General features: G+C 41.9%; 1 protein-coding gene across 7 annotated transcripts in view; it reads left to right on the top strand.

Annotated features, from left to right (window-relative positions):
- Positions 1–8,050: 8,050 nt before the first annotated feature.
- The window catches only part of MEIS3 (Meis homeobox 3), a 113,158-nt gene continuing 97,983 nt past the window's right edge, over positions 8,051–23,225 (top strand). For 5 of the 7 annotated variants that reach the window (XM_075186863.1, XM_075186868.1, XM_075186867.1 and 2 more), the window contains exons 1-2: positions 8,051–8,121; positions 18,447–18,546. In XM_075186863.1, coding sequence (XP_075042964.1) covers positions 18,532–18,546 — 15 coding nt within the window. In that variant the 5' untranslated portion in view covers positions 8,051–8,121; positions 18,447–18,531. Of the gene's footprint in view, positions 8,122–8,163; positions 8,268–18,446; positions 18,547–23,225 lie in introns of those variants that run through there. The other 2 variants (XM_075186864.1, XM_075186869.1) reach the window with 2 other exon arrangements.

Below are 23,225 nucleotides of genomic sequence, written 5' to 3'. Positions count from 1 at the left end.
GATAACAAGATATTAGGAGCACTGGTGCAATTTCATCCAACGTCAGCTGACAAGTCATTCGATCAGAGAAAAACTTAGGAGTTTATCTCACATAATATAACATGATACTGATAAGTAGATAGTGGATTCTAATGTATACTAATGCATATTTAAGTATTTGCCATTATTTTGGCCAACTATAGAGAGCGGGTCATATTCTGCACAACTTTTTTTTGACAGTGTTCAATACGACAGATTGGCAACGAGATTGGGGAGAGATTACTGATCCAATTTCTTCACCCACAGTCAGAGATGAGGTTAAAATCCATAGCCTTTCACTTCAATCAATCTGGTGTCCTACAGTCACCCCCATGTAAAGCAATTCCAACCCCGCATCATATTTTTCTTCTCCAAGTCCCCTTATAAGGTTCATTCACCTGTTTGGATTTTTCCTCTGCATAGTGGTTTCTAGTATAAACATCTATGAGCGACTTGTAAAATGATAGGCAGCGTTAACGAAGCAGTTAGTAGCGGTTTCAAGCTTACCGTCAGGATTTTTAAGAGTATCTGATGTGTTTTTGAGCAGAATATCACAGTGTACTTATCCTTCAACCCAGATAGACAGTAATAGTATGGCGACATTAAAGAAAAAAATGCCTACAAATTTGTTGTTCTTTTGGACTGTGGGAGGAAAAGTAAATACTTGGAGCAAACCAACGCAAACATGGGGAGAACATACAAACTCCAGACAGACCGCTTGTGCCAAGCAGCCCAGATCAAACCTTTCTTATTAGATAATAAGGGGTTGCCCCCTTTTTGTTGCCACCCTGGATATTCAGCCACGGGTTTCATTAAATACAAGAAAAAGAGACTATTTAAAGATGCAAAGTTTGCATTGGAATAAATTTAATTAGGTTTTACACCTTACAGTAGAAGGGACAGACTCTGTGTCTCATAGCTCCCTTCCCTCTGTGTGACACTGCAGTGGAAGGGACCGACTCCATGTCTCATAGCTCCCTTCCCTCTGTGTGACCCTGCAGTGGGAGGGACCGACTCCATGTCTCATAGCTCCCTTCCCTCTGTGTGACCCTGCAGTGGAAGGGACCGACTCCATGTCTCATAGCTCCCTTCCCTCTGTGTGACCCTGCAGTGGGAGGGACCAACTCCATGTCTCATAGCTCCCTTCCCTCTGTGTGACCCTGCAGTGGGAGGGACTGACTCCATGTCTCATAGCTCCCTTCCCTCTGTGTCACCTTGCAGTGGGAGGGACCGACTCCATGTCTCATAGCTCCCTTCCCTCTGTGTCACCCTGCAGTGGGAGGGACCGACTCAATGTCTCATAGCTCCCTTCCCTCTGTGTCACCCTGCAGTGGGAGGGACCGACTCCATGTCTCATAGCTCCCTTCCCTCTGTGTCACCCTGCAGTGGGAGGGACCGACTCCGTGTCTCATAGCTCCCTTCTGTGTGTGTCACCCTGCAGTAGGAGGGCCAGTGACAGACAGAAAGGATCCTGAATGTGACACTGAAAATTACGTCTTTCTTGTACTACAGACCTTTTATCTCTGTGTGAGAGTAACGTCATTACTGAACTTATGAGTTTTCAGCTTCCACTGCCCTTTGATGTGGTCCATCAGTAATATTAGACTGGTGTTCCTCTGTACTGACTGTCGGTCATTTTTCAAGCCCCGGGCTTCCCAAGCCAATCAGGATTAAGCCATTTGCCAGCCCCCTTTCTTTATGTCTACAATTTGGGGGGCAGCGGCTCCTGCATGTCTATTGCTCAGCCAGGGGAGGGGGGGGGGGTACAGATCCAGTGTAGTGTAGAACAGTACAAAAGTCAGCCATTTTTACCTCCCAGTACTGCCCAGCATAGTGAGGTTAGGCTTCAAGAGTTGGATCACCGTGAGTTCCTGTCCTTGTGGTCTGGAGCGTTACGTTCCTTGGGAACTCCGATTAATAAAAAGATGTGCTTCTAATTATGCCAATAAGTCGAAAGGTCAAACACTATCCTGAAATGATTCACCGACGTCCAGGCAGGAATATCGCTTGCTCGGAAGCACTGGAAAACCCTAAAGTCCACTGTAGTAGTCATCAAGGAAGAACTTCAAACCATCCAACCCAACCTACCAATTTTAAGATGACAAAAGAAATATCTACTGTTTTAACGCTACAAGTCCATGACACCATTAGCCATCTGGATGTCTTCCAGGTCCAGTTACAACACATCAAACAGTAGAAGGGCACCAGAGAACCATTTCTGGAGTGGGCCACATGATTGCACATTTATCCAGAGACCTTCAGAATCCAGGACTCTTCTGAAGGATCTCAGACTGGACGTTGCATTGTCTATCAGTGGTTGTGAGCCAGGTGAAGACCAACCAAATGACTGAGGACAGGTTGCAATGACAATATATGGTCAGACTGTGTGACTATTTTTTCCAAATCATCTTTACCCATCCTGCATTCAGACATTCCTGCAGGCACCTCACGGTGATTATCTACAGAGGCACAAGATGAGGTGGTCCATCCACCAGTTGACATTGGAGTTATCTGGTTAACCAGGGCTGTATACGTGTGTATGACTTTGCAGACTTAAATAAGCACACCACAAGGACCAGGTCCCGCTCTGCAATGGTTGGCGGGTCGAAAAACTAATCAATATTTCCTGTTTATAAGCTTACCAAAAAAAAAAAAAAAAAAAAAATCGGGGCAGGTCTGTCCCGAATCCTATTCCAGAGGAGGGCACTGCAGACTTTGAGAGGAGATAATACTGCCCGTTGTACTAGTAGTGTCTCCATATGGCTGTTTTATATGTAATGCTGGCTACACCCTTTAGTGTTTTAGTCCGTGTATCTGTCCATCCCACTCTCTGTCTCAACCCAGCCGCTGATCTTCTGGTTCCTCTTTGTCTTCCTGAGCTTCTTGCTCCTGCCAAGTTTACTACTCCGTGTCTCTTTCTGCTCCATTACTCAGTGGTATCATTTATCTCTGCTCCCTTCCTTCCTCGCTATCGATCCCGTTAGTTCTCTCTTCCCTCTTTCTCTAGGTCGCTTCCTTCTCAGTCTTCCCTCTTTCCAATGCATCATCCTTATTTTTTGTCTGCACCTATCCTATTTCAGTCTTCCTCTACCCAATCTTTGTCTCATTCTCCCTTCAATATTCTAGGTGGGTCATCTCTATGTCTTCATGTGGTTTATCCCCTCTTATGTTCCTTGGGTTCTCCGTCTTGGTTTCACTGTTCCTTTGTTCCCCTTCTCTCTTTGTGTATCTCCCCCTGTCTCAGGTTTCTGTCTCTCTGTTCCTTCTTCTCTCCCTCATTCTCTCTCTTCTATTCCATTTCTCCCTCTATCTCTTAGTTCCCTTGCTGTCCTTCTCTTTCTCTATCCCCTCTTACATGATCTCTCTCTCACTTGGTGTCACGTCCTTACATCTCTCCCCTCCCTGTTTCCCCCACTGTTTGTCCCCGCGTCTCTCTGAGTCTGCCTGTGATGACACAGAAAGGTTCTCAGCATGTCATATTAATGCAAGAAAAAGCTATAACTTTATCAATATAATTATTTATTTTGAAAAAAAAAAAGTGTGTTTGTTTTTATCGCCCGATGTGAGAAGTTATGAACGTGTTTCACATTGATGAAGAAATAAAATGCAAATGATCAGCAGAGTACCAGAAAAATACTATTCTGAGGGCACAGACTGGCATACACGGAGCACATTAAAAACCCATAGCTGTACCCTTGGTCAATGGACAGTGATTGTGGAAAATATTATAGTCAGTAAAAAAAAGGAGAAAAAAAGTCCACCTAACGTCAGTCTTCATGAAATGGCATCAATGCCCTTCCTATGAATGATTCATCATCATCAATTATTTATATAGCGCCACTAATTCCGCAGCGCTGTAGAGAACTCATTCACATCAGTCCCTGCCCCTTTGGAGCTTACAGTCTAAATTCCCTAACACACAGACAGACAGACAGACAGAGAGAGACTAAGGTCAATTTTGATAGCAGCCAATTAACCTACTAGTATGTTTTTGGAGTGTGGGAGGAAACCGGAGCACCTGGAGGAAACCCACGCAAACACAGGGAGAACATACAAACTCCTCACAGATAAGGTCATGGTCGGGATTTGAAATCATGAACCCAGTGATGTGAGGCAGAAGTGCTAACCACTAAGCCACTGTGCTGCCCTATAAATGATTGTGTTAGCACTTCTGCCTCACAGCACTGAGGTTATGAGTTCAATTCCCGACCATGGCCTTATCTGTGTGGAGTTTGTATGTTCTCCCCGTGTTTGCGTGGGTTTTCTCCCACACTCCAAAAACATACTAGTAGATTAATTGGCTGTTATCAAATTGACCCTAGTCTCTTTCTGTGTGTGTGTGCTAAGGAATTTAGACTGTAAGCTCCAATGGGACAGGGACTGATGTGAGTGAGTTCTCTGTACAGCGCTGCGGAATTAGTGGCGCGATATAAATAAATGATGATGATGATGATGAAGTATAAATATATTTCACATGGTACGTAATAAGAAAAATATTATCATCAGTTGGTAAACTCTACTCTTAGTAATAAAGTCCCCAGTATATTGAATATAAGAAGGTAAATTGGCAAGAAAGCCACAAAGTTTCTGGCCACAAATGTATTAAACCTTCTGTGGTTCAGTGTGAAAGGGACACTCTTGGAACTCTGGGTAGAGAATGTACAATCCCTACCCTGAGCCACTGCATAATAAGATAGTGAAGGCTCCTTCACATTTCAACTTTTATTGGTGCATTTGCAAAATAATAACTTCTGTATTTAACAAAGAGGTTCGGTTTGTGGCCAGAACAGGTCCTGTTATATATATGTGTAGGGAGGACATAGTGTACCCACTTATTGTTTCACATGTGACATACACCCGTCAGGAAAATTAACACATACTGCACTATCATTGAGTTAACATCCCACAAGATGAGTGGACGCTGTCAGACACAGTCTGGGACCCTATTTTTAGGGAAATAAATTACAGTGAATGATTTCATTAATTATTTCAGATCCACTTGAGTACATACTCCAAGTTTAGTACGGGTACTAGCATATAGTTATAGAATTTCCCCATAGACTGTTTTTCCGGGCAGGTAAGTTGTACACGTCCCCCTATAGAATGACAATCCTTCTGTATTTTCAATACTACCTAGAATCAGATCACATGTTGATTACTACATCCAACATAACAAACAAGAGAAGTGGTACTATGGAGTTATTCATATATACAAATACTGAATTATAACCAGGATATAGAGCAGGAGAATAAGAAGTAATAATTTTTACATCCAGCATACAGAACATGAACCCATCTCAGAGGAAAATCAGGACACATTAGACTATATCCCCAAACACCCACACCATGTCTACATCGACCCAGGATACACTACAAGCAGGGAATGGACTGTTGGCAGGTATACATAATTAGTGGTATTTTTGATGTTGTCAATACACACAAAACAACACAATGTAGAGTGTGTGATTCCCAGCATACAGAACACAAGGAATGGTACTGTGCAGTTGTCTGAACATACTAAGTCAGTGATGGCGAACCTGTGACACTCCAGGTGTTGTGAAACTACAAGTCCCAGCATGCTTTGCCAGTAGATAACTGGCTAATAGCTGGCAAAGCATGCTGGGGCTTGTAGTTTCACAACAACTGGAGTGTCATAGGTTAGCCATCACTGTTCTAAGTAAATCTGTCCACACACAGGCCGTTCCTATCACTCAGCACAAGTGTAGAGCGACTTGGTCCAATTTGGCAACACCCATAAGTGGCTGTTGGCCCTCTGGTGTAGTGGCTATATCACTTCTGGTGTCATTGCAGATTGGTAGTGAAGTTGGGAAATGCCTGCATCTACAGGATGTCCCGCATTTAGGGGTTAATTTATCAAGCTGCAGGTTTGAAAAAGTGGAGATGTTGCCTGTAGCAACCAATCAGATTCTAGCTGTCACTTTGTAGAATGTACTAAATAAATGATAACTAGAATCCGATTGGTTGCTATAGGCAACATCTCCACTTTTTCAACACCGCAGCTTGATAAGTTTACCCATTTACAACATAACCGATAATGATCCTTTTGCTTTTATTAGGATCAACATAATTGGACATCATGGTCATTTTCGGGCCCCACACAGCAATATTGGAACACTCACTCACAGCTTGCGTAGCCTACATAAGATATGTAACTGAGAATAGCATTCCATACATGAAACAATAAGAGAAGTGGTACTGTGCATCTGTCCATGTATCCAGCAGAGGTCAGTTCTGTAGCCCTGCTAGAAGGTGAAACGTTGCCTTGGCAAAACCATGTTGTGCTGCAGGGGGAAGGGGCAAATTTAAAATGTGCGGACAGATTTAGGGTTAGGAGGGGGGGGTAGGGGGTCGTCCTAGCCCAGCTCTAAATCACAGTATAAAAATAATGCTGCCCAGTATGTGTTTCCCCTGCATGCAAAAAATAAAAAATAAATAACCCTTGCACCCTGTGTATCGCAACATGGTTTCTCCAGTTGCAAACTGCTCCTTACTTTAAATGAGGTCCTTGATGTACAAGTTAGAATGCGTGAAATTTGCAGATATGCACCTGGGTGGTCCACATCAAGATGGAGGCCTCCATTCTTGGGAGACACATCTGCAAACCTGAAGTATATCTAAGTAGAGAATGAAAAATCTCCAGACATGCAAATGTATAAATGTCATATTAAATCTCCTAACACTTGAATAAACTTTTCAGCAATGGTGAAAGTGAGGGTATATGAGCAATGTCTTTATCCTATGTGTTCATTTTGTATGCGTGAAGCTTTTTATGATGTGACTTGTAGTGCACCTGTAAATGCCCTTCCCTGCTTAAGTGCAACATGGTGACGCAAAGTAAGTTCCAGGTATCAAGTATAGGATGAGACTGCCAGCTATGAACTTGTACAGAGTTCAAGACATTACTCTAGTTATCCACTCTGCTCTGTGCCTGCACAAACACTGACATCTTCTATCCTAAACCCATGCACCATGGTGGATCCAAAACTGGTTTGCACTGCACAGCAGCCATTTTTCACTATGCAAATAACTCATACTTGACAACTTTTCCTCGTTGGCTTCAGGGAGATCCAGGGGGATGTGGGAATGTGGGGCATCATTTTGACCTGCCCCCTAAATGATTGGCACAATGACGCAATAAGATGACGCAATTTTTGTGCCATTAAGCCCCGCCCCCCACCACTTATCTATTGCGGGGGCGAGAACCGGGAGGTTGCCCTGCTCTCCCGGGAGGTCTCCCAGAAATGCGGGAGTTTCCCGGACATTCCGTGAGAGTAGGCAAATATGCGTTAAAAACAAGCAGCTAATGAATCTCTAGAGACTGAAGTGTCTTTTACATTTCTGTCGCCATTACTGAAGTCAAGTTGTCTTACCTGTCAGTCTTTGATAAAATCTTGGTCTCCATGTAAATGGCCACCTCCATAGGCATCAATACATGGACATAGGACACAATTTCTGAACTGTGTCATCATGCCATAGATGGCGAAGCCAACCACGTCTTGTACTGGCTCAGTATCAGGGACAATGCCAGACTCTTCAGGGAGTGAGGGACGTCACCCCTATTTCAGGGAGTCTCCCTGACATTCAGGGAGAATGAAAATAACTCCAGCATGTGAATCAATACTGAAAACTACATTAAGCATACAGGTCAAATACATCCACTATTACTGTGTAGCTGCAGTCTAAAAAGATATGCCCAACAACAAAAACTTTGAAAATTAGAGACAACGAATAACCCATGTTAGGCTGCTGTAATGGGGAGTGAACTATGGTGAAAAACAAAACTCTAGGTATGTCAATGTAACTAAAGGAAAAGGGAATTGCTGCTATTGGTCTACATTATTCGATTTGCCCCATGTTAGATCTGCGGTTAGTTGATTATAACAAACGACTTATTCGTATTATAAGTTTCCAAAACTTCCTTGTTATTAATACACTGACCTGTAACATCAATCTGTGCGCCCCCTCCTGGTGATCAGCGTGCACTGCAGCTTCTGCACACCGGCTCCTCGGAGATGACGACATAGTCACATGGGCTGGTCTTCATTCATGGCTCATTGTGACGACACAGAACTCAGGTACAAGGTGAGGATCACAGTGTTCTGTTGTTTCTGGTTATTACTATTACTGGTCATAGGGGAAAGCAGGAGAAGAGTATTTTATAATGTAACATGTCTCAGGTCCGTGTGGATGGTTGTGTTGACCAATCTCTCCTCTGCCCTCAGCTGCAGGTAATGCATTATAATATATTTTATTCAGTGGTATGGACGACAGGCCATGTATACATGAATGAACCATGCTACAATTTAAGTTAAAGACGAAACCTTTTCATGAGCATATCACCCATATCTGGGTGATAGAAAAAAATATTTTAAAGCTTTATACTTAAGCTCAAATGTGTACAATATCACCAGGGATCCTTTAGGCTTTGCCAGATGATATATATATATATATATATATATATATATATATATATATATATATATATATATATATATATATATATATATAATGTATGAGAGAGAGCACAAAAAGTCTATTTTCCTTTTTAAAAAGGAAGTTTCCCCAAATTTTAAAATAAACGTTTTTGTTGTTTTTTTTTTACCTCTGGTTGGAGAGAGAATGTAGAAACTACAACTATATTAACCATACATACCATAGAAGTTCAACTTGTTTAATATTGACTTTCCTTTGCACGTTGTTTATGATTAACACCCTGTAATCTAAATGTAAAACAATACAGTGCAGAGCATTACCTTGCCTAACCAGTAGATGGCAGTGTATGCCAACACTCTGGCTTAAACTAAGATGGGTTCTTCCAAATTTTTATAGGGTCATTTTAAATACAGTACTTATGTAGGGGAACATGGACAAATGATATAAACTGCTGCTGTCCTCTGCATGTAGTGGGAGACAAGTTTTTTTCATGATATCATAATCTACCAATTCACTAGGAACTAGTAACATCACTCAGACATTTCCAATGGCTTTTGATTCAGCCCACAATTACTGGCCGAACAGTTAATAGACCGTAGATACCAACTTGTGTTTTTACTTGCATTCAGTCGCGTTAGATTTGTCGCACACTTTTCATATGCTTCTTGCTTCATCCAGTGAATTTAACGCAACTTAAATGCATTTAAGTTGGTAGTGTCCTCCTCTTGAACGCAAGCTGAAACGCTTGGTAACTGAATATCGGTCACTTTCAAACCTGGTTTTTAAACGCATTGAGACCGGCCTAAGAGTACAGCTTATGAAATCACGGGAATTAGCGACATCCAAAAGGGAAGAGACAACTTTAGCTTCTTGTTTCATTGACATCTCTCGTTCCTGCTTAATGTTGGTTCAGCCACAAAATGGCCGCCCTACTTTGTGGAACTCACAAGCACATTTTAATTGATACTACAAAAGGCTTAAAATGAAGATTAATGCCTGTGAGTTTTTGAGTGACTATTTACAGAAAGATAAATATTTTCCACATTGCACATTCGACTGATTTCCGTAACCCCCCTTCCTGACAGTGGGACAGATCTGAATACAAGATGGAAGCTTTTGGTCTGTGACAAAATTCTCAGGTGTCCAGATACAAGAGCTACTAGTTGCAGGATAAATATCTGTTGTGTGTCTTATTTGGAACTCGTTCCCACATATGCTTTGGGAAAATAAACGAACACGCACTTCACTATACATATCCCTGCACTTGTTGTGCACTGTGCTTTTAACAGTACAATGTATCGTACTAGTAGAACAGGGTCTTTTCATTGGTTGACACAATCTAAAAAAGTTTAGATGCGCCTCTGAGTTTATTTAACGGATGAAAACCACATTAATGGAAGATAGGGGTGAACGGGCCCTTAAAGTGGACCCATCGCTGTCCCAAATAGTCAACCTACTGTAGAGACATCCAAAGAAAATCTAGTCAGTTTATTTCTTAGGCTCATTAAATCAGCTGGATGTCTATATAGTGCCATTATATTATTATTAAACATCGCTCTACAATTAGTCATTCATTTTCTACCCCATTGGAGCTTACAGTCTACATTACCAACCACGCAAACTAGGGTCCATTAACCATTTAACCATATTAACTGTGTGGGAGGAATCCGGATCACCCAGAGGAATTGATTCCAATGGCCCACTGGCCTTTTACTTATGTTGCGGTAGAGATTTTTTTTGAAGTCCTTTTGTTCAGTGTTGTGCGTTTACCGCGTGTAAACCCGTCCGGAAGCCTGCAGTGATCTTTGGTGAAAACCCATATCATACCTATGTGTGTTTATGCACTTTTACCAGGAAGCCATAATGTGCATTTCCCCCCAAAAAAACAAATTCCCAAATATTTTGATTACATATCTGCGCTTATCTTATGCCACGTTGTTGTAATTTGGAGAGGTCAAGAGTTCATGAACATGGATTTACTTATTTTGTTTACTGAAGCATTTTGGTATCGATGTTTTTCGAGCATTGATTCAAGTCAAGTACCTGCAGTGTAAAATTGGCTTTTTTGGCAGAGTGCGGTGAGCAACTTCTGAATGTTTTTCTCATTAACCAGAGCTGTCCTGACATTTGAAGAGTGCTATGGCAAAAGAGTCCACCATCCTTTACAACATATCAAAAACATTGTTTTTTGTTTTAATCGTTCTTTTTATCTCTTTTTTTCTTTCTTTCTTTCTTCCATAGTATAAGATGTATAAACGTGTGCTTTGCAACATGACGTTTATAACAGTTGGGTCCAGTGATGATTGCATTGCCTATAACTGCTGTGGTACCAGGATGCCTGCTGATTCCTGGCCTGTAATGATACACAGTGTTTACAGTGAATGATATGTGTTACTAATGCCAGGGGTTCTGCTTGTTTAAGTTGCATTCCTGGACACCCCCTATGCAGAGGGGAAACCGAGGGAGAGTAGAGATGGTCTCCCCTGCTAGAAAACACCCATATTCCATGTAATTATTGTGATCTCAGAGATTGCTTTTTCCATAACGTACATTCAGAAGGGTGGATCAAGTTTAGTCTTGTAAAAATGAGGATTAATCATCAGATATGTTATCCATATACTCAGGAGAAATAGGTGACCTATATTGTATCCGAAAAGACGATTGCCGAGTGGGTAGGTAGCACCTTATGTTTTTAACGGAGCTGTAGTGGAAAGTAGAGTAACGCTGAATATCTGAAAATCTTTTCCTGATGGGGTCTCTTGGAGGTCAAGAACCCGCGACGGCGGTCATTTGAGTTCTTGTGACATCACTGTGTATAAATCCACACTAATCCGCACAGTGCATTTGTACAAGCAAGTCTGCAGACCAGACGCCCAAGTCTCCCAACTCCTGATTTTGGCAGGGCCGTGCCGATTTGAGGGCTCTGTCTGAGCTGATATCTTTGTCCCGCGGATCCAAAAGCTGGGAGGTAAGACCCGTTTACTGCCACTCTGTATAGCGACAAGAATGGGTTAGAGCTTCAATTGGACTAAGCACGCCCATCGTGACGTGGCCGTTGGAAGGTTTTGCACAGCCACTGATACACAAAGTAATGTCAGAGAATGGCTGTACTTTCTCTTTAAAGCTGTACTACCACCTAGTAAAAGATTTTACTAGCCCTGCTCCTAGCCAGGACCCTGGGGTTACTAGGAATAGAGACACATTAGTAAAATATCTTGCAGTTGCTCTTATAACACCAGTTGAAAATCAGATGGGAAGGGGCCGAGTGTAAGGACCAATCACAAGCCGCAATCAAGAAATTCCAGATTGTGATTGGTCCTCCCGCTCAAACCCTCCTCTGCCACGATTTTAAAGTGGTTAACACACTTTCCAGTTCTGTATCACAAAACTGGCAGAACCACAAGAAAAATGGCTGCATGTACATCGCGCAGGTCTTTGGCTAGCAGGGTGGGCATGTTAGCAAGATCTTTTCCCTTGTGCATTGACTGAACTATAGGTGTTTGGCCGTGTGACCGCTGTGCTGACCGACAATGACGGACCACGCATGCTCAGAAGTGCCTCTGTTATTTTTTGTGATCAGCGGTTAATTACCAATGGCAGATTATTGTTGCAAGAAAATAAACCCTATGGATTCTTGTTTTTAATTTGAAAATCCTGCTTCGATATGTCATGTTTGATCATGTTTTAATGGAAGTTAATAAAATGTTCTGATCTTTCTCTATAAGCTTGGTTACTCTCCTGTTTAGCCTCAAGAGGGCGCCCTTGTACCTTCAGCCACCTGGTCTAGTAAGAAACGTAACACCAGCCGCTGTGAGCCCTTATGGGGCCATTCCAGGCTGCCACTGTGTATCAGACGTTGCTGGCCCCTGCTTTACGACTTGTTTATGTTTAATAAATCCGTTGGAATGATAAAATTGCAGATCATAGGAGGATTAAATAAGCAGACTCTGCTCTGTTTTTTTTCCTCGCAGGATCTGTTGACACCAAGCGTTGGTGTCAGAATTCGAATAGTATCCAGATAACTTTGCGCACAAGGCCCAGCCGGCAGATACGAAGCGTTTGACGCTAACTTGAGAAAATAGTTGTTAAATGTATTCCCGTGCATAGAGAGGCGGTAACGTGAGGAAAATGAAGTGACAAAGTTTTATCACTCAGTCCTCCGTTTTAACCCTTGACATTTGAGGGGAAAAAAAGTTTAAGCAACATCATTTCTGAGGAAGAATCATTATAAAAACCTGTCATGTGATGGGCTGCAATACTACAACTGCTTTATTTATTAAAGCAATCATTTATTTTATCAGAGAACGTTCTTTAGGTTTGTCTTGGACATATCTCCCCAAAAGACATGTACAACAGCCAAAATTTAGGAGCCACCAATATCGTAATGTAAAATGTGCTAATTGCTCGTTGAGCATCTCCTACCAAAACCATGGCCGTTAATACAGAATTGGTCCCATCCCCCCCCCACGATGCTATTTCAGCCTCCACACTTCTGGGTAGGCTTTTCGTTAGATTTTAGAACCTTGCTGTGGGGATTCTCATCCATTCAGCCACAAGAGCATTCGTGAGGTTGGGCACTGATGTTGGGCTATAAGGCCTGACTCGCAGTTCACCCAAAAGGCCTGTCAAGTTCTTCCACACCAAACTCGAGAAACCATTTTTTGATGGACGTTGTTTTGTGCCTGGGGGTATTGTGAAGCAGGAAAGGGCCTGCCACAAAGTTGGAAGCACAAAATTCTCTTGAATGTCTCTGTACGCTGTAGCATTGAGACTTCCCTTCACTGGAACTATGTGCCCAGGCCAAACCTTGAAAAACAGCTCCAGACCATTATTCCTCCTTCACCAGACTTTATAGATGGCAGTATCATCATCATCATCATTTATTTATATAGCGCCACTAATTCCGCAGCGCTGTACAGAGAACTCTCTCATATCAGTCCCTGCTCCATTGGAGCTTACAGTCTAAATTCCCTAACACACACACACACACACACACACACACAGAGACTAGGGTCAATTTTGATAGCAGCCAATTAACCTACCAGTATGTTTTTGGAGTGTGGGAGGAAACCGGAGCACCCGGAGGAAACCCACGCAAACACGGGGAGAACATACATACTCCTCAGAGATAAGGCCATGGTTGGGAATTGAACTCATGGCCCCAGTGCTGTGAGGCAGAAGTGCTAACCACTGAGCCACCATGCTGCCCACTGCAGTATGCATCCAGGTTGGAAGCATTTTCCTGACATCCGGCCAAACCTACATCTGTCTGTCAGACTTCCAGATGATGGAGCGTGATTGGTCTCGCTCCAGAGAACGAGTTTACACTGCTCCAGAGTCCAATGGCGGTGTGCTGTACACCACTCCAGTCAACGTTTGGCATTGTGCATGGTGATGTGACGCTTGTGTGCAGCTTCGCGCCCATGGAATCCCGGATCCATAAAGGTCCAGACAAGCAGTGCTTGTGCTGACGTTGCTTCTAGAGGCAGTTTGGAACTCTGTAGTGAGTGTTGCAACCATGGTCAGACAATTTATACGCCCTGTGTTCTTCAGCACTCGGCGGCCCTGTCTTGGGACCTTGTCTGGCCTTCCGCTTTACAGTGGGGCTGGTGCTGCTCTGGGATGTTTCCGCTTCACAATAACAGCACTTACAGCTGACTGGGGCAGAAATGTGACCTACTGACTGGTTGGAAAGGTGACACCCTATGACCATGCCGTGTTATGAACCATTCTACTGCTGCAGTTGGAGATTGCGTAGCTGCATGCTTGATCCTCTGCACCTGTTGGCAATGGGTGTGGCTGAAATGGCCAAAAACGCTAATTAGAAGAGGTGTCCACATACTTGTGATCGTGTAATTGCACAATAAGTCTAATATAGCAGATCATGCTTGGGTTATAAAGCTCAGGTGACCAGCATATTATACTACCCTTGTACCCTCCTGCACACATGTTATGCCAGCCTTGTGTGCCACCCATAAAACATGATATGCCAGCCTTGTGTGCCACCCATGATATATTCTGGTTGCCCATGGGCACTTCCTAGTCTCCCTGGTGACCAGGATCTGTTCAGCCCGCTGTGGGTTAATGTCACACGAGCCCTCTTGTGCTTGCTTATATCAGTCCTCATAACGCTGCCCCTGGGCTCTCCATTCCCCTGCACGTAGCGGGCAGTGTAAGCGTCACGTTCCTGGCACATGGAACTCTGCCCAAACCCAAGGCGATGCAGTACTGCAGCCTGGTGATTGGAAAGGAATAAGGCACATGAGAGATTTTTACAACGGATTGATACAATTTATGATTATTTTACTTTTTTATATGTTTTTGCTTCAGAAAATACTTTTTTTTTTTTCTTTTTTCCCCTAAAAAAACCTGAATCGTTGAGGATTTGATGAGCCCCCCTTTTTCTCTGTCCGTCATGTGCAGACAAATAGAGGCCAATAGTTGAAATTGGACCAAGTGTCACACTTGCTTTAGGAATATGGAGACGTGAGTGAGTTCTCTGTACAGCGCTGGGGAATTAGTGGCGCTATATAAATAAATGGTGATGATGATGATTTCTCATTCTTTATTACCAAGTCCTTGGCTGGACCAGGTAGGTGGAGAGTTTCAGGACCTGGCCCACAGTGACTGCACTTAGTGATAGTTATACAGACCACAATGTCTGAAGGGCATACTGTAAATGGGAATAATCATGTGAATTGACAGGTAAAACAGAGACAAACATGAATGCACAGGCTCAGACAGGCAATTTAATTTGCCATAGGATCTACCAGTGGGCCCTCAGCATGCTTCACACAAGAAACCATTAGAATTATGACTTTTATGTTCCTTTGATGTTCCAGAACCATCCCCCCAAAAGTCTATATCGCTGAGTGAAATTCGCAAACATCGCTTCCTAAAGAATTTTTAAATTCCTTCTTTACATTCCTGCTTTGTCGTCTTATTAAAATGTTATTCATGGAATTATTTACAGTGTTTGGGGAATTTTAACGTTATTCCCAAGTCCAATAGGATGATCGTCTTGTAACTATTCCCAGGCATTGATGACTTTATCTGGTCAACCAACTTTTTTTTTTTAACTTTGCATGCAAGCGATCCGCTAGTTCTAACAGTATTTGTGGACCTTCCCTTACCCAGCATTCAAGAAAGCAGGAATGTCTAAGGGTAAACCTTGGCAGTCAATAATGTATTTACTGGCGAAACCAATTTATTTTTTTCATTGTCTTATATTTGGTCTTTTTTGGCTCAACCAACTTGTGGCATCTCCTCTGCTTTCTATTAATTCCTCGCTCGCAATCACAAGGTGTTTATGGAATGGGCTCAAATTATAGTTACTAGAAAGAAGAACTAGGGTAAATGTATCAAAAATGGAAAAGTGGAGGTGTTGCCCATAGCAACCAATCAGAGTTGAGACTCTTTGACGTTTAATAAATAGAACCCTAATTCCCACAGGGATATGTGATATAGAAGCTTTCTACTAATTTCCATGATAATGTGGCCACTGGGTGGCACTGTTCCATCTCCATATACAAGTAATATTTGTATTTTGCTCAGCCCAAGGGATGCATTGTGGCAGCTTTTTCTCATGTTGATAAGTGCAAATATGATGATTAATAAGGTTCCGTTGGTGCCTGTTACTAAAGCCAGCAAGGCAGCTCCTAATGAGGTCACTGAATGCAAATGGAGGGAGAAATTGGATCCTTTGTGCACTGAACATTTAGAGAAAGAGAGCAGGGGTAAAAAAAAAAAGCCCCAACTTTTAACAAATAATTCAAGATTACAACAATGCATAATCATGAACTTTAATACAAACACGCTATGAGGATCCCCGGCAATACCAGCTACAAACGACAGGTGGCAGTACCCTATCAACACTGACAACTGCAACATATGAGGATCCACCGCAATACCAACTACAAACGACAGGTGGCAGTGCACCATTAACACTGACTACTGCACATTCTTTTTTACTTACTGCAACTAGCACTTTGCTAAAGTTAAAGTCAATTAAGAGAAACCTCAACTTTGTGAAGCCTTTATAGGGCTCTCGCCAATCTTTGCACAACTTGGAATTTCGATTCTCTGCTGGTACTTCAGGAGTCTTGTTTGGTTGCCTGTTTATATCATCTATGGTGTCATCCCTCACGATTCTATCATCTCTAACCCATTGACTTCAGCCTTGACACTCATGCCCCGTCGTCCCAGGTCTAAACAGCTTTTCCCGGTCCTGGTGTCTGATAGCTACTCCCCAGCCAAGTCGTTCTCTCCCGGGAGCCACCAGCAGCGTTTCCCATGCCTGACAGTGGTGGAGTACAAGAATCTATGCTTTCTCTATGGGCCTTATTTAACTTTGGGAGTAGACCAAGCTGCTGTTCCGCAAATTGGCGAAACCATGTTGTGCTGCAGAGGTGGCAAATTTAAAATTTCGGAGAGATTTAGAGTTGAGAGAGGGGCTTGAACTCGCTCAACTTAATTGCAGTGTTAAAATAAAGCTGTTCAGTATTTGTGTTCTATATGCAAAAGCAGCCAGTATGCAAAAAAAGAAATAAATTTGCATTTGCACCCCATGTATTAGAATATGGTTTGGCCGTGTAACAATTTGCACACTTTAGCTGGATTTCTAAATGAGGTCTTCTGTCCTCAATGTCCCTTAAAACCTGCCTGTCCTCTGCACACAGAGGAGACAGCCACATTGAGGACTCCAGACCTATTCACGAAAATGCCGCCTATAATGTCACCAATGTCCCTCAGTGATATCATTGGTTTGTTGTGAAGTGATTGGACGCGTTCTTGTGAATGCTGGAAAGTGGACGTCTGTACAACGAGTCTCCTGTCTCAGTGAAATCAAGGCTTCCGAAGGATTGACGGACTGCATTCTGGAAAATATCACTGGGGCCTGTAAAATAGATGCCCCTACTTGTGTACGGGTGACGGGTACACCTTAATTTCTCAAAGAATTATTGTTGGCAAAATATCCCCCAGGAGCATGTCTTTGTGAAACACTGCCATTGCGTACATCACCTACATTAAGCTTTAAATAAAATATCATCGTATCAATCTCACAAGAGTTTGAAAGAATAATTACTAACAGGTAATCTTAAATTACTGACATTCTTTACAATTTGGCCCCCTGCATTTGGATTTAATGACATGCAGAGGCCTTATTTCAGAGCGGCCATTTTGCCGGAGGTCAGTTGCAGGTCACAGAGAGCGGACACCTCGGCATGGTCTCCACTGAAGCCTTATTCCTTTAAAGCAGCTGTTTGTTGTAAGGGCACCGCAAACAAGTCCCACATGACTTGTGCTGCAAACTATTGTAATGGCAGCAGCTGGGCTCAAAGGGGGTTCTCTGATCAACCAAGTGGAACAAAGACCCCCCCCCCCCTCCCTCTTACATCTTCCCTCCGCATCCCTCTTTGCACTGCCTTGGATCTTTCACCTGGGCACTTTCACTCTCAGTCCTCATGAAAATGATATTTAACTACTGCACAAAGGTCTCCGTCCACCCAGATACCCTCAGGATATTCTCCAAAGTTGACAAAGAAAAAAAATGGCGTAAAATAAATATGAAACCAAAAATAAATTTTGACCACAGGATTTCCCTCCACTTTTTGTTACGATTATTTTAATTAGGGCTGGCGACACTTGGGACCACACCCTATCCGACCTTACTGTGCTCCCTGGCTTCTCAGACACCTATAGGTTTCATTGTTTGATATTATTTTTAAATCGTATATGGCTCACAAGCATACAGCGAAAATAGGTCTTCTGATGTTGGCGTAGTTTACGCCATCTTGCTTTTTATTCACCTTTCTGAGAATATTCTTCATATAAACTGAGGTAAATGTGTCCTTCTTTTTAGTGTTTTCCAGCATTTTCTTTCATCTCCACCTTTTTTTTTAGTTGTTTTGTTAGTTTTTGTTTTTTATTCTTCCATTTCTGGTTTTAATAATAATTTTTCTTATGTATTTTAGATGGTTAAAAACTATGGCGAACCACAGGATAAACAGAACACATTGATGCCTCACATGATATAGTACACACCTACGTGGGATCGCTATGGACCGTTTTTCTGTACGTAAATGTTTTCTATTTATCATTTATATATTTCAGGATAACCTTTTATTTTAAAAAGCAAAGTGCGCTGTGTATAAATACCTTTGTTATTTGTTCATTATAAGAACTCCAATACACAATACAGTTTGTGAGCATAGTTTATTGAACAGACTGATGTGAGTGAGTTCTCTGTACAGCGCTGCGGAATCAGTGGCGCTATATAAATAAATGATGATGATGATGGTGTGTGTGTGTATGTATATATATATATATATATATATATATATATATATATATATATATGTATATGTATATATATATATATATATATATATATATATATATATATATTTTTTTATTTTTTAAATTATTATTATTTACACACACATATACATTAGCGTAGACATGTAGCTATGGACTGTATTCCTGTCTTCTCAGAACTAGCGACCACCTATGTCCGTGGAATTTTGGATAAATATATAGTTTCATTGCTGCGTGCTCTCGTGTAGGCGAGTGTTGTGATTTTGTTTTCTCTGTACCTCTGAGGAGAACATATTGTACTTTTATCAGCTGCCCCCCACCACCTCTCATCAATCTTGGCCTGTCTCACACATCACTATGATCCAGTTGCCGGTCCTCTCTCCTCCCCGTTTTGATGGATCTTTTATTCTGGGCCATTTAATTGAAGTCCCGGGGTCCTGATGCGGACAGCTCTGTGTGGCTGGCATGCCGGCTGTCACAGGCAGAGATCTGGCCTCTGGAGGGCTGGCTGCTGAGAGGTCATACCCTCTTGACACTAAAGCCCAGCAAAGTGATCCATCATTTGCTGCCAGTCACTGGTCCAGAGGGGGACAGGGTTGTGCTTGTCTTTCCCCATTCATTCTTTGTGTTGGTGGGCTTGGAGGAACCCACCATATGGAAGGCAGGGTCACGTCACAGCCAATATACTGCTACACAAGAACACGCTGCACATATGTGGTGTCCGTGGACCAAACATTGATGGTCGTTCATAAACAATATTCTGCAATCACAATCGTGTGATCAGGGCAGAAAATATATATTCTGTAGGGCAAAATAATGCAGGGAAATGCCTAAAATAAAAATCCTGATTGCACCACAACCGATATACGTAGGCGGGGATCATTGTAATCAATAGGATAAGGCCAGTTGCATATATTGCTGATTTGCATACACATTGTTTCTGTAGGGGAGAACTTTCCAGGGTAGACGGATGCCATTTGCATTGTATAAATACGTAAGTCCGTTGTGGCAGCTGTAAATGTAAATCTGTATGTATATGTCTGCCAATATTTCTGTCTGCAATTTCTCTAATTGCACTGAGCTACGGAATACGGCTGTTGTTTTATAAATAAACAGCAATATTACTACTGATACGAAGTGCACCCACAATCTGGCTTATTTTAATCGCGTCATTCTATATTGTAGACTGGACTGTGTACCGGAGATAAATGCGAGGTTTCACACATTCAGTATCATCATCATCATCATTTATTTATTTATATAGCGCCACCAGTTCCACAGTGTTTTACAGACAATATTTGTTATTCACATCAGTCCCTGCACCATTGGAGCTTACAGTCTAAATTACCTACCACACACTCAGACAGACTAGGGTTAACTGTGTCAGCAGCCCATTAATCTGCTAGTATGGTTTTTGGTGTCTAGGAGGAAACCGGAGCACCCAGAGGAAACTCACTGAGAACATACAAACTACACACAGATAAAGCCTTGGGCAGGAATCGAACTCAGGACCGCAGCGCAGTGAGGCAGAAATGCTAACCACTGAGCCATGGCGCTGTGCCAATCATGTATACTACTATCCTATCTTTTTATTAGAGTAGCCAGCAGCATGTTTCAGGGTAAACGTCCCAACCTTTGTCCACGGCTTATCAAACATGAAGGGTGTGAAGTTTACCAAAAACATTGGTGCTCTTTCTAAAGCTCCATAGTCCTCTGTTGGCTAAGTGAAGCCATTTTCAGGTTTCAGGAGCAGGGCTTTCTCGTAAAACCTCTCCTCCAAAATATTATGATAACCCCGTCACCTACACACAGTGGAAACAGTGAGTTTGTGGTCTGAATCTGTGTTCATGAAAACGTAGCTTCTCATTATCTTGCATATAAAAATCATTGGTCTGTTTGTTTGTCTGTCTGGTTATGCACTCAGGCCCTCTTGCACCGATTGGGATGAAACCAACACGAGGTGGTCCAATTGGATCCTGGTCAGGTTTTAGGAGGGTTAGGGTCTCTGTCAGACCTCCCGTTGCAGTACGTTGGGCAGTACTTTGACCCGTGGATTCTGGGCCTTTCACTGGACGGATTTGGATGATGTCTTGGCTGCTAATTACTTTTAAAATGTTGACCGTTACATCCAACTCATTGATAATTTAATAACTTCAAGATTTAAACCCAGGCAATTCCAGGTACTTCAGCTAGTATTGAATATAAGTTGTCTCTCATGTATACAAGTCAGGCAGCGCCTCTGTGATGTCATTAGTTCCTAGCGAATTCATAGTCTGCATACATGTTCAGCCCATAAAATAGATGTCTTTGATGTGTGCAGGTGACAGGTCCATGCTTAGGAAAGCAATACCACCATCAGGGAAAGCGAATCTGTTACCTACACACTATGGAGACACATTTTGTGGCCTGGACCTATATTCATGAGGGACGTTGGTAATTGGTCCTTGGAGAATTGATATGCCTGACTCAAAATGGCCGCCTTCACCACTCTGCTCCGACATATTTACACCGTAATAATTCCCCAGTATGTATCGGAAAACTATACACATAATTACATCATTTTAAAATGTTTACTTTACAAAACAAAAAAAAAATTAAATGAGTACTCTTTAGAAGTAAAGCTGACAAGGGAGCAGACATCTTGATTAACTATAGAGATCAGAGGATGTTGCTCACTGAAGTGTGTGTTATTCCCGAGCAGGTGTACATTGTGTACAGTAGGACTGTCCTAAAATTGGTGACCAGTAAATCACTAGGAGGACGGCAGGAGCTGTCAGGGAATCATGAAGAACACTGCAGTATGTCCATTTACAATGGCCCTTTACACAGTTAAAAACAATACATGTTATGAAGCCCATCCATTCACCATCCATCTACAAAATGAGCGTATCTGATAAAGGACTTTGTGATATCTGAGGACCATTAAATAATTTTACTTGTGCTAAACGTGTTGTAGAGGCTCCCTTGGTAGCTTTTATGGCCAATCGGATCCTGATTCATAACTTCAAATGCTCAATGTACTAAAGATGTAGCCTCCTACGTACAGGGTCGGTCCAGCATTGGGAATCGCCCATAAGGGGCAAATTCTTGAAGGATAACTCCACCCTAAACCAAAATAAAAAATAAATTCTGGGTAGATTTCATTAACATGAGATTAAACTAAAATGTTGCCGCAGTGCTACCTTGATCTGATGGTTCCCTGGGCTGGCGTCTCACAGATCCGATGTTCCAGCGTTGTACTCCTCTCTCCTAGTAGTGTGAGCCTCTTTCGACTGAGCAGGTGTCAATGACCTTCTCTGATAAACTTGAGGCAAGTAGTGGTAGGAGATAGGAACACAGCACTTGGATGTTGAGGTAACACAGCACCAAAGGTAAATATATCATTGCAATTTTATCTTTATTAAACTAAAAAATATATAGCTCTGTAGAATAGTTCTTAAAATATCTGATTTACATCCATTTATTTTGTTAATCATAAAATAATATAAAATATGTAACACCAGCATATTATATAGCATATCGAGATAAAGACTGTTTTAGAACAGGATTATCTGTGTCTTTATTCATTACTATTCGCTAAAGGAAAGACTTTGTGTTTTTTTTTAATTGGTGTTTGAAATGGGATTGTCTCTGGCTTTTAGAAGTTTCTCTGTTATATGTCCCTGAGTTCTGTAACAATATTAGATTGTGGAACATCAGTATATTGTATGTGTACGTTTGCATGTTTACCATGTTTTCGTTCTTTTCTTAGTCTGTTCTTAGCCCATGTAATCTATTGTATTGGTAGAATGCATTAAAACATGAAAAATAGAGCATGCAGTATCAAGATTTTAGAATGCAATGGTGTGAACTTGGTTACTAATGGTTAAAACACACATTAAAAGCGGATAGGTTCAAACAAACCATTAGGAATTATAGAGGGTAAGAAAAGTAGGGAGTGGGTCTGTCTCTGCACTTTTTATGAAAACTGCTCTACAGGTAAGTGTGTATAAAATAATAGCAGCCAATCAGATCCTATCTGTCATTGTATGTGCAGTTTAAAACATGAAAGCAGATAACCGTTACTTGTTGAACTGTTTTTGATAAATGATCCCCAATGTGTTTTCAGCTTTTATTGAAAGATCAGTGGATGAGATATTCTACCTTCTAACAGTCACCTATGAGGATTTTGCCAGCATTTAAAGGATTTTCTTAAACCTGCAACAACATCAGAAAAGTTTATTAAAAATGAGTATATTGTCATAAAAATAATTATTTATTGATAAGTATCCCTATAGAGGTCACTTTGGACAATCCCTTCTTAATCAGTCCTGCCACCCCCTTCCTGGACACTAAATAACCAGCTACCAATGTCAGAAAGCGAATTTGTAACTGCAGGGAAACAAGAAGACTTCCCATAATTCTGTTACCCTGTTAACCTGGATCGGACAGACGGC

This window comes from Mixophyes fleayi, chromosome 9 (assembly GCF_038048845.1).
Source record: "Mixophyes fleayi isolate aMixFle1 chromosome 9, aMixFle1.hap1, whole genome shotgun sequence".
Lineage (NCBI taxonomy): Eukaryota > Metazoa > Chordata > Amphibia > Anura > Limnodynastidae > Mixophyes > Mixophyes fleayi.
The sequence above is the reverse complement of the archived record's forward strand: the minus strand, read 5'-3'. Positions and strand labels throughout refer to the sequence as shown.